General features: G+C 41.2%; 1 protein-coding gene across 12 annotated transcripts in view; it reads left to right on the top strand.

Moving 5' to 3' along the window:
* The window catches only part of ZMIZ1 (zinc finger MIZ-type containing 1), a 338,900-nt gene extending 322,416 nt beyond the window's left edge, over positions 1 to 16,484 (top strand). For all 12 annotated transcript variants that reach the window (XM_088059853.1, XM_014250346.2, XM_088059856.1 and 9 more), the window contains 3 exons: positions 2,343 to 2,506; positions 8,243 to 8,491; positions 12,025 to 16,484. In XM_088059853.1, the coding sequence (XP_087915979.1) occupies positions 2,343 to 2,506; positions 8,243 to 8,491; positions 12,025 to 12,132 (521 nt within the window). In that variant the 3' untranslated portion in view covers positions 12,133 to 16,484. The remainder of the gene's footprint in view (positions 1 to 2,342; positions 2,507 to 8,242; positions 8,492 to 12,024) is intronic.
* Positions 16,485 to 17,335: the final 851 nt, after the last annotated feature.

Genomic DNA, 17,335 nt, shown 5'->3' with positions numbered 1-17,335 from the left:
TAACCCTGCTACCTGGGCCACTAGGTTTACTTGTGGCCAGGTGAGTGACATTCCATAGGCCACCAGAAAAACGACGACTCTCAAAGAGCTTTTAGCTGCTTTGCAAACACCTTTGCATTAGAAAATTACTTTTGAGTTCCTCTGTCCATGTGCTACCAGATTGAGGAACATGGAACTAAATACAGGCAGCGGAGATAGGTTTTCAAATTACTGGTATGTTGTGAATAACTCAATTACAGTGACAATTCTGAAAACATGAAACCAGAGACTGTTTCTTTTGCAAGTAACATGATATGAGTCAGTTCAGCTCTGGGAAAAGACCAACTGTTCACACTATCAGAATCCCCAAATTGATTACAAGGTGATACATGTGCTTTTTGCAGGCGTTGAAGAAAAATATAGATTGCGTGCAAAATATGGTTAATTTGCTCCAGTAACTGCAAAACTGATGACAGATGATAAAAACTTAGAAGGTTTTCAAACAGATGAATGATTACTATAACAAAGCCAAGAGCACTGAATCACATTTTTTCCCTCATTTAGTAGGAGTGAAGTGCAGTCAGAGCCTGAGAACAGAGCTGTCTATTCTTCACCGTATTTCCAGTGCATACTCAGGAGCAGACAGGATAGCCACGTCACGTGCAGGGTTTAGGCTTTGTGTGAGCATTGCTGCCTAGACTGTTATTTTGCTGCTTTCCCTATGGGTCCTGCAGCAGAGGCAGTTGCTGCTCCTTGGAACCCTGAGTCACCACTGGCAGGTGAAACCCACGCTCTCCTATTTGCCCTGCAGTGGGGATGTCAGCACCCTGCACACATTATCCTCAATGTCTGACAGGTCTCTCCCTCAGCACGTGGCACTACTCTTGCTGCAGAGAGGGACTTGCTGCTGCATGGCTGAAACTCCCTGGGCATGCTGCCTTTTATCTTTATTCTCCATCAATATGTGCACTGAAACTTGGTGATTGCAATTGCATAATGTCCTCTGATTACCAGTTCTTTAGAACAATGTAGTAGTAGTAGTAGTATTACTACTGTGGTTTATGTTTGTTTATTTGGTTTTGATGGAAAGCATACTGAAGTTTAATTTGCAAACATAACAAATATTCAGTACTACAAGACCACATTCCAGCTGCTTGCTAATTAATTATTCCTGATGCAAGGCAAGACCAGCTATGTTCTGTGAGACTCCTCCAGTTTGCAGATTAACAAAATGAGAATTAGTAAGGCTCTGCAGTATTTACATGATAGATCAAAGTCCTGATGTCTTTGAGAAGTACTCTTACATGGCTAATGACTACTATTCCTTCAAGATTAAACTTCTGCTTGTGAAGCTGTGCTAAAGAGCAAATGATGCAACTACTTCAGTTTGTCAAACTCCCTTCTTGAGTTGAATATTTAAAACTGCTGTACTTCAGCTGACAAACTGCAGGCTCTCTGTGCAAGCTCCAAAGCTGTTCTGTTATTTCAGAGCTCAGTATCATCCAGTTCAGTTGCTTGTATGAAATAGGTGAATGGTTTTAGTTCATCCTTTTGCTATTCATAGCAAATAAGCCACTAGAACTGATATCTGACTTGGAAGTGTTAAGAGAGGAATCTTGACAAAAATATGAATCCCTGTACTGGGATACCTGCTTGCCTTAGAATTCAGATGAAGATCCCTGGGCTGAGGTGGGCTAGATCTATATGGACAATGGTCAGTGCTTATCCTGCAGAGCAGCAGGGGACTCCAGGCCTGCTTCAAGATATGTGTGTAAATCCAGTCAGTCAAGTGAATTTTGTAAGTTTTGTGGGAGCCCCAATTAGATATGAACACTTCTTCTATGCCTTTTATGAAGGGGTAGAGTAGATGCTGTGCTATGAACTGGTACTTCAGCATCTTCCAGATTCACTTCTATCAGTTACTTTTGTCAGAAGCTGAAGCAATGCTACAATCTTACTGAGTGTGTAGAAGCACAGGCATGAATAACCCAGGTGTCCCATAAATAATCTGGGACTTGGGCAGTCAGTCTCAGTTACACTGAGATGCTTCCAGATACAAATATCCCATAGAATTTAATATCCTGTTTACTTCTCGGCATGGTTAAGTTTATGTGGTGACTTGGCAGTAGTTTTTCAAAATGTCGGCAGTTTTCAATTAGTTCCAACACATAAATGAATTATTGCAGCAGCCAGTGTTGGGAAGCCAAGTGGCCTGTCCCCACTCGCTCAGTGGGGGCACAGCATTGTCACATTCAGTGTCACGGCTCCCTGTGCTGCGCAGGGAGGAAGTCACATCGCACAGCTCCTGCGAGATACTTGGAGAGATCAACCTTGGAAACAAATCACATCTGTTTCTCTTTCAGGCAACAGTTACCAAGGTCATGGCAATTTTGACTTCCCGCATGGGAATCCCGGTGGCACATCTATGAATGACTTCATGCATGGGCCACAGCTGTCACATCCCCCAGACATGCCGAGCAGCATGGCAGCTCTCGACAAACCTCTCAGTCACCCCATGCAGGAATCTGTAAGTAATGGTGCTGGGCACATAGAGTTTCGTTTGTGGGGGTGAGGAGCTCTCATCCAGCTGATGGACTTACCTTATGAACTGCTTTTACTTTTTGTGGATTCCTCACTTGGGAAGTTGGTGAAATAGAGTAGTCTTGAGAAATGCCAGAAATGCCATTTTTCATTTCTGGCCATTTTGAGTTTTTGGAGATGCATTTCTGCACTTTTTGAATTGTCATTTAAGCTTGTTTATCTGAAAGAAAGAACCTGGCTCAGTCTGCTTGTATTAATCATTGTGCTTTGCTCTGACACGTGAAAAAAAAAAATCTACTTCATTCCCTAGGCCAGCAGGACTGTGAATATCCATCTCCAAGAGACAGCTTGTTAAAGCAAGATATTGGATGACTTCAGAGCAGGGACAATATCTTCCCTGGCTTTTTCTCTGAGGGCAAAATTTACATCAAAGCATTTTGAGGGGGAATTCTACTCAAGTAGCATGAAAGGCACTTTTAAACTTTTGATAATAGGACAAGCCTGCAGATTTCAAGGAGAGACACTGCCACTGGTCTGAAAATATCAATGTAAGACTAAAAAATAGAGGTTCATCAGGTCTCAGATGGTGAGGCAGAACTGTGCATTGGAAAAGCAGCTTGCTCAGAGTTTTCTATACAGAACTTTCTGTATCTCCAGAAAATGCAGTACTGCTGCAACCAGGTGATAGAAGAGCTACCAGCAGCATTTAGTTCTTAGGCATGGTTAGTCATCTGTTTTAACTGTGTGTGGGGTGTGTATACATCCTTTTATGTTCATTTAAGTTGCAGGGCAGGGGGTTTAAAGTGTGCTGTTACTGCACAGGAAGGATGTTTAACTTGACAAGTCATATGTGCTGTGTCTTCAGTGAATCCTAGAAAGTACAATTTCAGAATGTAATGAGGAAACGTGGTAGCAGATGCTCAGCAAAAGCCTACTCAATGTCTCCTCTAGCTGGCAGTGGGTTTTCCAAGGAGGATGGTGAGAAATAGAAGAGAGTGGAGAAAGAGTTCTTCATATAGTTTGGAGAGAGTCCAAGTGCCAAGACTCTTCCTGCAAAGGAAGAGTCCAGAAACTGTAATGACTTTACCACTTTACAGGCTGATAAATGAGGACAAACCTGCTGTAAACATAGTGTTGCATTGGCAAATTCCGCAAACACAGCTTAGAGTGGCCAGAGTACTCTGCACAAGAATCAACCACGCAGTATTAGTGAGAGGAAATTTCCCCACAGTAGTGAGAGGAAATAATAAAGAGCCTGAACCACTCACAGCTGCTTTCCTTTGAATCAAAGCCATAGGGAATTAATCTTTGCTTCCCATTACCTGACACCTACCTCTTAATTTCATCAGTTAACAGCCATACCTTTGCTGTAGTAGTTGCCCTGGTGAAATTTCTGAGTTGATAGGATATGAAGTAGTTGAATATAAAAGTGAAGAATTTGTAGCTGTCTGAAAATGTGACTGTTTACATATAGCAGAGGTGAAAGTTTCTCAAGGCTATGCATGTTCCAGAGCTGTGGGAGTGTATCTAGGCAAATGTCAATGGACTTCCACTTCTGTGGGCCAGTCTGTAGCAAATCTAGTACTTGCTTGTGATAAGCTGGAAATAAAAGTAAACCTTTGCCTCACTTCTCCCTCATCTATCATGATACTCAAAAAATACCACTTGGGAATAGGAGTGCTAAAGCAGATTCCCACATTATGTCAATGGCTGGTTTTCTGTAATGAGGTTCGGTTTTCAGGTCTTTTTAGCAGAGGAGGATTAACCTTGTCAGTGTGACTGTGTAGCCTTCAGTCCACATTTGAGGACTCTTAGTGCTCCCACGCAACCTTTTCAGTGTTATAAAATCTCTGCTTCCCTCTTTCTCTCTTACCCTCTCTCTTTTGTTCTTTCTCTCAAAATGAGCTTTGTCTGTAACAGACACTCAAGAAAGGCATCTTTAAAATCACTGCTTTTAGAGAAATACATGCCTTTAGCACATTCCTAAATTGTGTAGTTGCATGTCTTTGGAGAGACACTTCATAGAAAAACAACTATAAACAAACTGTGTGATTGAACCAAGGTTTTAAGATGTTGCCTGTGCTCTTTTCTGGCTTTCTGTCCTTCATTTTTACAGTTAGCAGGTTTTTGTAGTTTGCATATACTATTCACTTTGGCCATTTACAAGGTGAGTTGTAAGGGATTGGATGTTCAGTCCTTTTAGGCTTTTAAGGTCTCTCTTGCTGGAGCTGAATGCTGCTGAGGAAGTTCCTGGTGTTCCTGTGTTGAAGATTTATGTGGTGGCCCTTACACAGTGGGAGGCTGAGAAAGTTGATCCCTCCAGACATACTCTGTAGGTCACTCCAGGAAGCGCAGATATTTGCCAGTGTAGGTAAGGCTGGGTAACCAGGGATGAATCAATCAGAATTTCCTTTCCTCAACACTGCTGTTCCACTCCTGTGGAAGAAGGAAAAAGGACCTGAAACATGACCAGAAGTAATACCTCTTCCCCAGCATAGTGTTGTGAGAGCTATGGAGCAGATGGTACATTGCAACAGTGCAAGATTGCTACAGAACAGCTGCCACAATCACATCATGCTTGTTTTCAGAAATTGTAAACAGGTTTTAGACAAAGGAGAATTCAGTTAGCTCTAGTTTAGTGCTTCTTGGAGACAGTGTAAGGAGCAACTGAGCAATGGATGATGACACCATAGGCTCCTACGCACAGAGAGGTGGTATGAGCTGGTACTACTGTAAAAAGTCATTGCTCTTCTTTCTATTCTCATTTTTCCTCCCTCTCACACCAGCAAAAGTTACTGCAGCCATGAAGTGATTTGGACCCAGGTACTGATGTGATTGGAAACTAATTCAGGGGCAGGGTGGACAAATTCAGTGCATGTCTGCACGGTTTCACCTTGCATACATGGCAAAGGGGTGGATGGGAAAATTGGCCAAGAACATCAGCAGGGTAGGCAGGATAGCAACTTTCAGTTTTGGTAGCTAACACAGCAGAAGAGTTGGTAAAACTGTGACCCTCAATGGAGAGAGATATAAACCAATGACTTAACCTTGTGATTTTTTTCCCCACTAATAATTTTCCTCAGAGACAGAAGGAATATTTCTGTGCAGCTGGCAGGCCCTGTTGCTCCACAGCTGTACATCTCGGCACTCCTAGAGGTCACTGTTGGGCTGCAGAATTGTGTTGTTCTGTGCTATTAAGCTGAAGATGTAGTTGTCTGCTATAAGCTTTTCTTTTATAGACTGTAAATGCTTTAGGAGTGCCAAAGCTCATTCCTCTAAAAACAACTCTGGAATTCGCTTGCTACGCAAGCAAAGGCAACTTTATTAGACTCTGCATTCATAGTGCAGGTCAAATAAAGGAGGTTCAGAATAAAGAATAAAATGGTGGGAGTTGCAGGTGCAAGCTAAACATACCCAAAGTGTGTTGCTTACAATGTGTTTGCACCATAGCAAACTTACCATTAGTTAGCTGAATGCAAATAGAAAATGTTCCCATCCTGAGCATTTTTCCTTCTCACTGGGAGGCTGGTGGAGTCAGTGGCCTAAGTCGGATGGATTTGGAATCTGCGATGGCTCTTCAAAGAATATGGTGGCCCTCAATCTTACAATAAACCATTAGTCCCTATACACCCATTGTCTAAGGACCCAGGTGACTGTATTATCAACTAAACATATATTTAAATCCTTGCCTATATAAACACAATGTAGAATTTCTAACTTTCTTATTCATTTTGAAATGCCTGAGAGCATACAAATGTCTCTCCTGGTTAAAATATTTATATAAATGTGCCAGCATGACCCTTGCTTTACACATTCAGGGATAAATTTAAGAGATTCTTCAATATAATCCTGCTTGGTTTGAGTTTTGTTTTTGGTTTCCTATGTCAACAACACTGTCATAAATTGCTTTTTACCTTTTGTTGTTATTATTAAGCTTTCTAATTTCCACACTTTCTGTTGCACGTGTCCTCAATGAGTGAGGAAGGAAACAGTACTATTAAGACAGGCATCTACTTATACTCGGACTTTTGCAAAGTTTTTGGGCTGCAAATTCTTTTACATTAACGTGTGATCTGTGCGTAGGTTTTGTATAAACTTACCCTTACAGTAACAACAATGTTGGAGAATGTTTTTGAAGTAGTCAAACTGTGACCCCAATGTCAAGATGTATATCAGTACTTTTTACCAGTTACTTTAAACTTTCATATGGGATAGAGAGCCAAATACCATGCAGGTAAAATCATTTCCACAAACCTTCATAATGCCAAAGTATTGAAAAGGACCTCCATGCAGCTGAGTGTGACTGTCCCAATGGATCAGTATTCAAGTTTCACTTTTCCTAAGAGTAGTGAAAAGTATTTTTTAAAATACTTGTTCCTCTGTATTTTTTAATGGGAACATTTTAATTAAGTTTTGTGATAACTTACCTTTTGCTTTCTGAAGCTGAAGGCTGAGGTTAAGATAACTTTGCAGTTTTTTACATGATATGAAGGGGTGAATACTGACATAGCATTTTGCTGGTTTCTGTTGGCTTGGCTGGATGAATTTCATGCTGCTGTTGTATGTATTTGTTCTTTTATTTCAGCTTCACTTTGTCCAATATGTAGCATTCCCCAAAAAATGTTTACATTTTTTGTTTCTCCATATACCAAATTAACATGAGATATCTGATTCTGAAGCATCCAGACACTTCTTTCTCATGGCACCAAGGTCCAGCCCCAGAGAATCCCCTAGCTTTAAATGTGACATGCAGAAGGAGGAAGAACTGGACTTGTGCATTTTTATTGCTTCTGTGTCATATGAGAAAGACATTTCCCCCATTCAGTAATAGGGTTAGGAAGATGCATGTGGATTGGTAGTTTATTCCCCACAGAAAACATAAAAAAACACTAAACTCTTGTTAGACAACTCATCCACAGCATGAATACAAAGGAGAGTATGATCATTGGCTTAGTTTAAGCTAAGGCAATGTACTTTGCAGTCAGCAGATGTGCAGCCACCCACAGCAGCTCGGCTCATGGTGGGAATGTGATTCCCGAGCTGCCTTGGTTCTGTCAGCCATCAGAACCCAGGAATATCAGCAAGGAAAACCTTCAGCCTTTAACAGGGGTGTTGCATTCTGAGAAGAAGAGGAGGGAAGGAGTGGGGAGGAGCTGGTGTTTACAAGATGTTTGTAATCAGCTGAAACAGGAATAGGCTGCGGTGTCAGGAAGCTACCGAATAGGGGAGCTGAGCAGAAATGATGCATTTTCTCAGTTAATGAGTTTCCTGGCATAGGGATCATTCAAGAAATTCTCCATTCATTCATAACATTTTTTAGGGCAAAAGCATCTGCCTTGCTAATGCTGAGCAACACCCATAAGCCTCCTTCCCTCCTCTTTGTGGTGCATTGTTTTGCATCTTCATACACAGTTTTCCACATTACAAGGAAGCAAACCAACGGCACAAGTCCAACGTGTTTTTTCTCCTTGCAGACAGCCTTCAAAAAGCTGAAACACTTCCTCTAGCATTGGGATATGGAGTTTTCTTTTCCAATGGCACTTTTTTATTTCTTTTTTTTTGTTGTTGTTGTTGTTTGTTGATTGGTTTTGTTGGGGTTTTTTGTTGTGTGTGTCGTTTTTTAATTTATTTGGTTTTATAACATGCAGTTACAGAGTCAGGCACCGCGAGCACTGTACCTTGTGGCCTCACTTTCTTTTCCTGCTTTTTTCCTCCTCCGCAGATCCCTCATCCCGGCAGCACTGATCAGTCCCATACTTCCATGCAGCAAGGTTTGCACGTCCCTCACCCCAGCAGCCAGTCAGGGCAGCCATTACATCACAGCGGGCCTCCTACCCAGCAGTCCCGGCAGCCGCCCCCGGCCGCTTCTAGCAACCATCCACACAGTGACCTGACCTTTAACCCCTCCTCAGCCTTAGAGGGTCAGGCTGGTGGACAGGGAGCACCCGACATGCCGGAGCCCTCGCTGGATGTAAGTCTGTGTCATACTCTCATCTGCCTGCCATAGCGTGTGCTTCGCATCGCGCGGGAGGGCCGGGCGGGCAGGGGACGGGACCCGCTTCCACAGCACATGCCATCCTTTCATGCTTTGGTACATGGGCACAGGCGCTGCAGCCGAGCTGACAGGGCACTCCTGACCTGCTGGGAGAATGGATGGTTCCTGTTGGAGCAGCTGCGTGGTGTGCGAGCCACAAGCCTCTTCTAGCACCAAGGCAGGCATTTCTTTAGGCAGTAGCTCAGACACCGGGCTGGGAGCCGTGTCCTCCTTTCCCACCCCGGCGCTGGCTGGGCTGTGCTCTCCTAGACCCTGAAGCTGTTGCAGTGCCTAGACAGGAGGAGGACACAGCTGTATGTGGTTCTGACTGCGGCGTTGCTGTGCCAAGTGAGCTGTGCACTGAGCCCTGCGGCGTGTCCTGGCCAGCGGGAGAGGGATCTGTGCTGGCCACCCTGTGACACCGTCCCTGCTCCCTGCAGCCAGAAACAGTCTGTGCCCTTCCATACTTGTTCTTGTGGGGGGCTCAGCAGCACAGGCACCTCCTCCCAGTTCATCACACAGGGAAGTAAACAACGTGGACGTTTTCTGCCTCTTTAGCCACCGTGGGAGGCAGCTCACAACTAAACAAAGTCTAGTTTTAAGGCCAAAAGTAGTCTTCCATCTCTTAACATTGATTCAGTGGAGTTGGAAGTGACTTTTCTGAGGTATGTCTCTCTATTAGCCATCTACCTCCCAAAATATAAATCCTCAGCACTAGGATTGGATTTTTGTTTGAGTCATGCTTTCCTGTATGTGTATCTTCTGTGTGTTCCAAAGTCTGCTGCTGCACAGTTAATTTTCTTAGAGATATGTTCGCTTCTGTGCCTTGGATTTCTATCTGTATTTGCTGTTGCTGTATACTTGCATCTCCCCTGTCACACTGAGCACTGGGCTGGCAGGTAGCCTCATAGGGGAGGGAAGGGGTTTGGGGACAGAGAGAGGCTCCAGGATGCTGCAGAAACAGTGAGGCGACTTCTGTTTGTGTTTCACACAATATGGTTGTGTGCACATCCTTTGGGAACAATAGTTCATGTGGCAGTTGGAGTTCTGAACCCTTAAGGACCTTGTCTGAGCAATACTAAAAGGTGAAATAAAAATGTCTTTTTTTTCTTCTTACATTTAAGAAACGTACAGTATTTTATTATGGGTCAGGCACCCACTGGTGCCTGCAAAGAGAAAGTGAGAAGAAATCTGTACACTTACTACAGTACTGTGGTTATCACTGATGAAGGATTGCTGGTTTCTTAATGGGGGAGGCAAGTTCTATACAGTGTGAGAAATAAACTTACTGGAAATACCTGTGATCCTGATCAGATGGATTATTTTAATGGGTGTGTTGTGGAACCTGGCTGGATAAAGTCCCACGCAGCAAAGCAAACAGGGCCCTGTACTATGGGCAACTTGGCCCGCTCCCTGCTGACACAGTCACAGTCCTTCTGCAGGAATTTAGGGAGATGCAGTCTAAGGTTTAACCTAGGTTAAGGAATCCACCTCATACAGATGCAGACAGACAGGGGAGATCTGCACAGGTACTTCAGACAGAGAACTCAAGACTGAAATCACTGGTTAGACCTCTCAATTTGCACTTCAGGAGCACAGAGTACACTTCTCCAAACTCTGCCCTAAAGCTGGCACATTCCTGTAGCTTCTGTCCCCATCACCCCCTTGCAGGCCCTGGCACTCCTCTCTCTTTTGTTCCTGCTCCAGCACAGCACTCCCAGCTCCCAGCAAGTCCTTCCTGAGGGCTCTGGTTTTCACACTAGTGGGGCAGGAGGCTGGCTGTGCTGTCTGACCCCTCAGCACCCCCCTGAGTGATGTGAACATCACCCTCACTCAGAAGATTTCAACTTCACATATACTGTTTAAAACTTCCACTTTTATTAAAAAAACTTCTTAGAAAATCCCCTATATATGAGAATGAGTCTCAAGAGACAATTTAAATTTTTAAGAATGAGTTGTAAAATTGTAAGACAAATTCAGTATTTTTTTTATTTCTCCACACTTGGTGGGGCTGCCATTTTCTTTTGGACTTCTTTTTTCTTTTTGGATTTTCTATGACATAAAAAATTATGATAGGAGGTAAACTACATATAAAAGTCTCATATCTCCAGTATTATGACAATAGCAGTTTTACCATGAATAAAACAAGGTGGTAGTTTAAGAAAAACATTCCTTCTGGGAGATTCTGTTTATGTAAATTTGCATTGCAATTTTCCATTTTTTCATTTTTTCAAAATGCTTAGAAAGCAATAAACCTTTTTCTGCATTTCATGTTTAGCTTATTGAGAAATTTGTTTCTCCATATAATGTTAGAAGATGAAGTTTCATTTGCACAAGAGTAATAGAAGCATATAAATACAGTATTTATTGTTAAATGTGAAGCGGTCAAGCTTTTGGTTTTATAATATTTGAAAACATAGAACAACTTAAAATTAATTTCTTGTACCTACTATTAAGTTTGTTAAAACAGTCCATATTTTTCTGTCTTTAACACAATACAGAATATAAAAGGGCTTTACTACAAACTGTTCCCTGCAATTTTTTATATGTGACACTTTCATATTTACTTGGGAAAGGGCAAGATGCATTATAGAGCAGAAGGCATTGCCTGATGCACAGGCCAGGAATTACAACCTGCTTGTCATCTGTCAGATCAAAAAGAATGTGTTGTGATAGTTTGAAAAACAAAATTTTATACTTGGAATACAGTATTAATGGAAATATAAATTGAAGTCCCACAGCTATTAATTTTGATACTTTAAAGCAGTGTGCAGATCAGGGCATCTTCTGTTGGATGGAGTGTTATATGTGTGACCATTTAAAATGTCTGGAATTACCTGTGATGCTGTAGTCAAGTACTTCCAACCACTGAAAATTCCTGCCACAGAAGGAGGTCTCACCCAGCTGCTTTGCTGCTCCTCTCTCCATACTCCTCCTCAGCTGTTTTTTTTTCTTCCACCTTCCCTGATTTGTTGGTTGCTTTAATCCTGGGTGGGCTCTTGCTCCAGGTCACTGTCCCAGAGCATAGATCAGTGCACTGAAGGACAGGGCTGCCTCCTTCTGTAGAGTTGCAGGCTTTGGGTGGCCATCAGACTGATGTGTGAGAGCCAGACCGGCCCCTGCTGATCTACCTTAAAGCCCAAATATGGATTACTCAAACTGCATGTTTCAAGTGTTTATTCAGTGTTTTATAGCAAACATCCATAATGAGCATTTATCCAGAAGTTTTTGTCAGCATCGTGAGCCAGGCAATATGATGGGGAAGTGGATGAAGAAACCCTAACTGAGATGATAATGTAGTTCACAGGTGAAAACAGAGACTTTCACAAGCAAGTGGATATTGCATCATCTGAGGGTGTTATATATTGTTATGAAAACCAGATTCCAGGAATGTGTGGTGTTTAATCCCTTTTTTTCCCTCATTTGTGTTTCTGTTATCTGTAATTTTTTTTTGTCTTTGTATTTTATAGCTGCTTCCAGAACTCACAAATCCAGATGAGCTGCTTTCATACCTGGATCCTCCTGATTTGCCAAGCAATAGCAATGATGACCTTCTGTCTCTCTTTGAGAACAACTGAAACCATATGTATTCTCCCATCTTTTTCACTTGTTCACACGTGTGTGGCTGCACAGCGAGGAATCTTAACACTCCTTTTCCACATGAGAAGAAAAAAACCTCACAACTTGATCCAATGGTGCACTCCCTGCTTTCTTCATCTCAGAACTGCTTTTGTTAGCTTCGAAGACTGCGAAAGTGACGGGAGAAAATAATACAAAAGTTAAATAAATGCAGTAATCTCTGAGTCTGCCATGCTACATGTGACAAAGAAGCATAGACAGTTGTGCAGCTATTGGAAACCCCATTTGGTGTTCATCCTCTAGAGAGAGAGTTCTGTGATAAACATAGTGTGAAGTATCTTGGCAAAACCGAATCTTGGCAAGGGAAGAAAAATCAACAGAATGGAACTGTCTTTAATTGACCTGTCTCAGAGTGTCTTTACAATGCTTGTTCTTCCATTTTTTTGAAACTGTAACTCCCTCTACCCCACCTCTCCTCTGCCCCCCTCCAGCCATGGGTTTGCCGTGGAAAGATTGCCCTGGCCACACGCAAAACTAAAAAAGCCACCTACAAAGCTCAATAAAGCACAAATCCTACAGTCAAGTGGCAGAGTTAGGGAAGACACACAGGCCTGTCAGAGGGAGCCAGCAGTTTAGCTAATGAGACTTCAGTAACGGGGTCCTGAGATCTTCAGGCCGCAGCCATGGGTGTCGGGATTTCTGCAAGCACAGGGATCTCTTAACCACCTCTTTGCAGAGGATTCCTCTGGCCCAGCACACAGATTGGAAGCACCCTGGAAAATATTTTTAAAAGTTTGCAATGTTTAGGGATCTTTGTGATTTGGTTTCAAATCAGTACCATTTCTGGCTGTGTTAACATCCAGCTGTAGAGATTGCTGGAATAGATCTTCTTGCCATGTATGCCATACATAATGGAAAAGAGAGGGGGGAGGGATGCAAACCAAACTGTTCCTGATTATTACCTACAGCCTTCAGTGCCCCAAGAGTTTGTGTCACTGTCTGTACTGCACAATGCATAGTAAGACAAGCTGGGTTGAAGGCAGCGAGGAAATCATTGCAGGATGGAGGGAGAGTAACATCATTATCTGCATAATTATTTTTAATAATCAGCTTGAGAAGGGGCATTGACATTGGACAGACATCTTACAGCTTCATTTTAGTTTTGCTTTGCATTCTGTTTTTTGTGACTGTTACAGATACTTCAGCCTTTTCCTTTTCTCCTTCAGTTTCTTTTTTTAAACTTTGGCTGCTGGGATGAGCTCTTCTGAAGGACTGAGTGTGGGGAGAATCAGTACCTGTCAGTAGATTGCTACTGCCCTCCAGAGACCCTGCTGCCACAATTACTGTCTTGCCCCTGTGATCTTTGCTTCTCGTGTGGTTGCTGCTCCTGCATGAGCTTCCTATTGCTTCTGTGCCCATTTCTGTGCTCTTTGTCTCTCTCTCTCTCTCTTATAAATGATGTACAGTAGCTGTGTAAGAAGTGCATGTGTGCCAACTTTGCCCTCGTGGTGCAACATTTCAGCTTTTGCCCACTGTACAGTTATTGGTTTTTTTTCTTTTGATACTAAAGCATATTTGACCCTACTCCTTTTCCTCTTCCCAAATCCAATCAAACACCCTTTGTTTGCTCGCCACAATGCATTTTAAACTGAAGTGCCAGGCAAAATTTTGTTTGTTCCTGTCAGTTTGACTAGATAGCTTCCTAGCCCTCTGTGTTTAGTTTGCAATGCTGTAAATGGCATGCTCTGTGCTTACGACTCTGGATTTGCTTTCCTCACCAAAGTCATATTTGTAAATTCTCTGCATTTTTTGTTTTATTTTGCTCTTTTTGTTATCATTTCCCACTACAGCTGTACATGCGTTGTGGTATATATATGCTAGTCAGCAGCACCTTGCTGTAGATATTAAAGGAAATGGTGGTTTAGTTCTTTTATTTTCCAGTAGGAGTATTGAATCTGTCAAACGTATTACGTAGAAATGGTCCCACACTTATATTTTTCCTCTTTCAAGTTTTTTTAAGAAAGGCGCTGTTCATTATGCAAAATCAATTATTTTAAGAATTGCTATTGTAAATATCTTTGTGAATATTTTAGTATCGTCTTTGATAATATTCAACATTTTCATGATCTGGTTATACTTTTGCTGGTGTTTTTAAATACCTTGTCTGAAGAAAAATATGGGTCCTTTTTTAAAAAAGAAAATTGAGGGTTCTTTAACAGAATAAGGGAGTTGGGTTTTGGTTTTTTTTCCCCCCTATTTTCTTTTGGTAAGTTAGCCCAAATTTCATATCCATTTATGTGATGAATGAATTAATACATCAGGCAGTACCTGGATAATCAGGGCCCAGCTCTGTCATGGAAACATAACTGTGTTTGCCTAGGGAAAAAGTGATTGCCTAGGGAAAAAGAAACCCTAACTGATCGACCTCTTTGTTGACTGTGGGTGATCGTGAGCTGGTAATGGCAGAATTTGTTCGTTTGCCCAAGTGAGCAGAACATGTAGGACCAGCTGTCTGACCAGGTGAAGATGCACTAAGGCAAGCAGCAAATCTGTATGGTACCATATTTATATCGTTATACCGGTGCTCCGGTCTCTGAAACTGGGGCAAAGACACTTAGGGATGTTGGTGGGTGGGGGAGGGAAACAGTATAGTATATTTTATTCTGCTTAGAAGTGTCTTTTTTCTTATGTAGGCTTGACAACCTGTAGAGGATCTCTGCAGAATATTAAAGATACCTTGGTGTAATACATGGTAATATGGTTGTGGTGTGGTGCTGCTATCACACAATTCCTAGGAAAGACCGTTGTTCAGTTATGGATACGGATGTGTTTTGTAGCCATTTTACTGTAGTAGTTTCCCCCTGGTTTTTTGCTGCATTTTTAATATAAATCTGGAAGTCATGTGCAGAGGTGGCTAATGATAAACTGACTTTATGCCCTTAGAGTTAGTTTTTTTCTATTTGGGGGGTAAGTTCCTTAAACCATAGGTTTGGGAATAAAGATGATTTCTCACCATTAGTTGGAACTGGTTGCTTTGATTTTTTTAATTGATTCTATTTAATGTTCCATTCTCCACTGATTCCTGAGCATTTAAGTTAGTCACCTAAAATTAATTTTCTCTTAAACACAATATTAGTATTTTAAGCCAGGTATGTTAAGGATTGACCTTTTGCTAACTGGTAGTATTTAAAATGTGTCATTTAAAAGTACCTGTTGGAAAGCATAAAGGGAAAAAAAGCCCCATAGATATTAGCATTATGTTTGGAGCAGTGTTGGCATCTGCTTTGTACAGTAATAGATAATTAAAGAGGACAGTTGACATCTTTAAACTTACAGAAACATTTGGTTTCTAATCAGAACTTAAAAAAAGAAAGTACAATTTTTACCCATCACCCAAATGTTGGACATTTGAGACAGTTTTTAAATCTCTCTGTCAGCTAAAATCAGGTACTGTATAGTGAAGTCAGTATGAAAAAGATTCTGAAAATTTAGTTATTTTTTTATCTGTTCACTGCCGTATTAAAGTTTAGAGGAAAAAAACCTAGCAAATAGGGTAATCACAGTCATTTCTTTTAAAGCTTAATTATTATATGAGATTCCAGTAGTATTTTTCTTCTTTTTTTGTTTGTTTACCTTTTAATCGTTTCCCTATGGAAGTTCATCTGGGAAAGAACCCACAGAGATCTACAGTTCTGCTGCCAAGACATTATTATAGGACTGACAGTACACGCCAGTGTCTGCAGCGGAGACTCAAGGGACAGCTGTACATATGTAAATGACAAATAGAGACATGTTAACAGAAATTCATTTTCCTTGGAATGTGCATTGTTTTTATTTCGCAGGAAAAAAAAAAAAAAGCTTGAAGCTCCATCTTATGTGGAAAATGAATCCTGTTTGTTAGCGTTTGTGGAGTCTCAGCATTTGTTCCACTTTCACTTCTGTAATATACTCTGACCCTTTGTTTTGTTTTGTTTTATCTACATGTAATATTTAGCTTACGTGTACTAGTCTATCACCTGTGTATTTTTAGGGTGCTACAGAAATAATGAAGAAAAATACGGGGATTAAAAAAAAAAAAAAGAAAATTGTAACCAAATTCATACTTTGTACAATTTTTGATATCACGATCAGAGGAGAATTAAAAAAAAAAAAAAGTACAATCTGAGGTAACATGCAAAAATGGCCATTGTCTTTGTTTGTACATTGTATGTACAGTACAATGCAATCATTTCATACTTTAAACTGGTCAGAAAAAATAATTGTGATTTTTAGTCTTGCAAAACTGTATGTAGTTAGATGATGTGACAACCTAATATTTATCTAATAAATATGTATTCAGATGAAACCTGTATATTAGGTGTTCATGTGGTTATTTTGTATTTAAAGATCAAATTATTTGACTATTGCTAGACATTTATATACTCTGTTGTAACACTGAAGTATTCTCATTTGCTCATGTTAAATTTTTTTTTTCCTAAATAAATTTGCAAAATTAAGGTCTGACTAATTGGCAGCTGCTTTGTAAATTCTGAAGCTTTTTTTGAAACCGTGAGCTTCCCCTTTGCCCTCCCTGGTCTGAGTTAATGTGGAAGTCAGTTGCACAAGGTGTACCTTTTTCAGAGGGCAGGACTTGGTTCACAAAGGGAAAGGTAGGAACCACCCTGGAGACAGAAGATAAAAAAAAGATTATGAATGCAAACATGGGATCACACAGAAGAAAGTCCCTGCCAAGCAAGGTATTGGTAACTTGCTGTTCAGTATGCAGGGCACTGCCTCTCTCCCAAACAAGTAATAATTACTTTGAAATTAAATCTTTATGTGATATGAATAACAGGAAAGGATGGCTTCTCTCTGGGGTTGGAACATGCGGAGACGTTAAACGTCCAGCACTTTTGTTTTAAATTCTTCCAAGTTTGATACTTTCCTTTCAATTGGAACCTGTCATTAAAGTGAAATTAGACAATCTTTTTCTTGATGCATCTCCATCTTAGCATTGAAGCATTTAGTTTCTAAATGCAGCCTTTGAGTTATGAATCTGCTTAATTTATCTATCTTTTCAGCTGTAAGCAGCTTGAGTGGTGACACAAGGAGTACACACAGGACATCAGCAATATGCCCTGTCCAGCTGGAGTTCTGCACTGAACAGAGCCACAGACATCACTCACTGTATCTGAGCAGTTGTTTTAACTGATCTGCTGAGTA

The sequence above is a fragment of the Pseudopodoces humilis genome, chromosome 9 (genome assembly GCF_049639895.1).
Source record: "Pseudopodoces humilis isolate 2021_Gansu_Grassland_sample_001 chromosome 9, ASM4963989v1, whole genome shotgun sequence".
In the NCBI taxonomy this organism is placed as follows: Eukaryota; Metazoa; Chordata; class Aves; order Passeriformes; family Paridae; genus Pseudopodoces; species Pseudopodoces humilis.
This window is presented reverse-complemented; position numbering and strand designations above follow the sequence as displayed.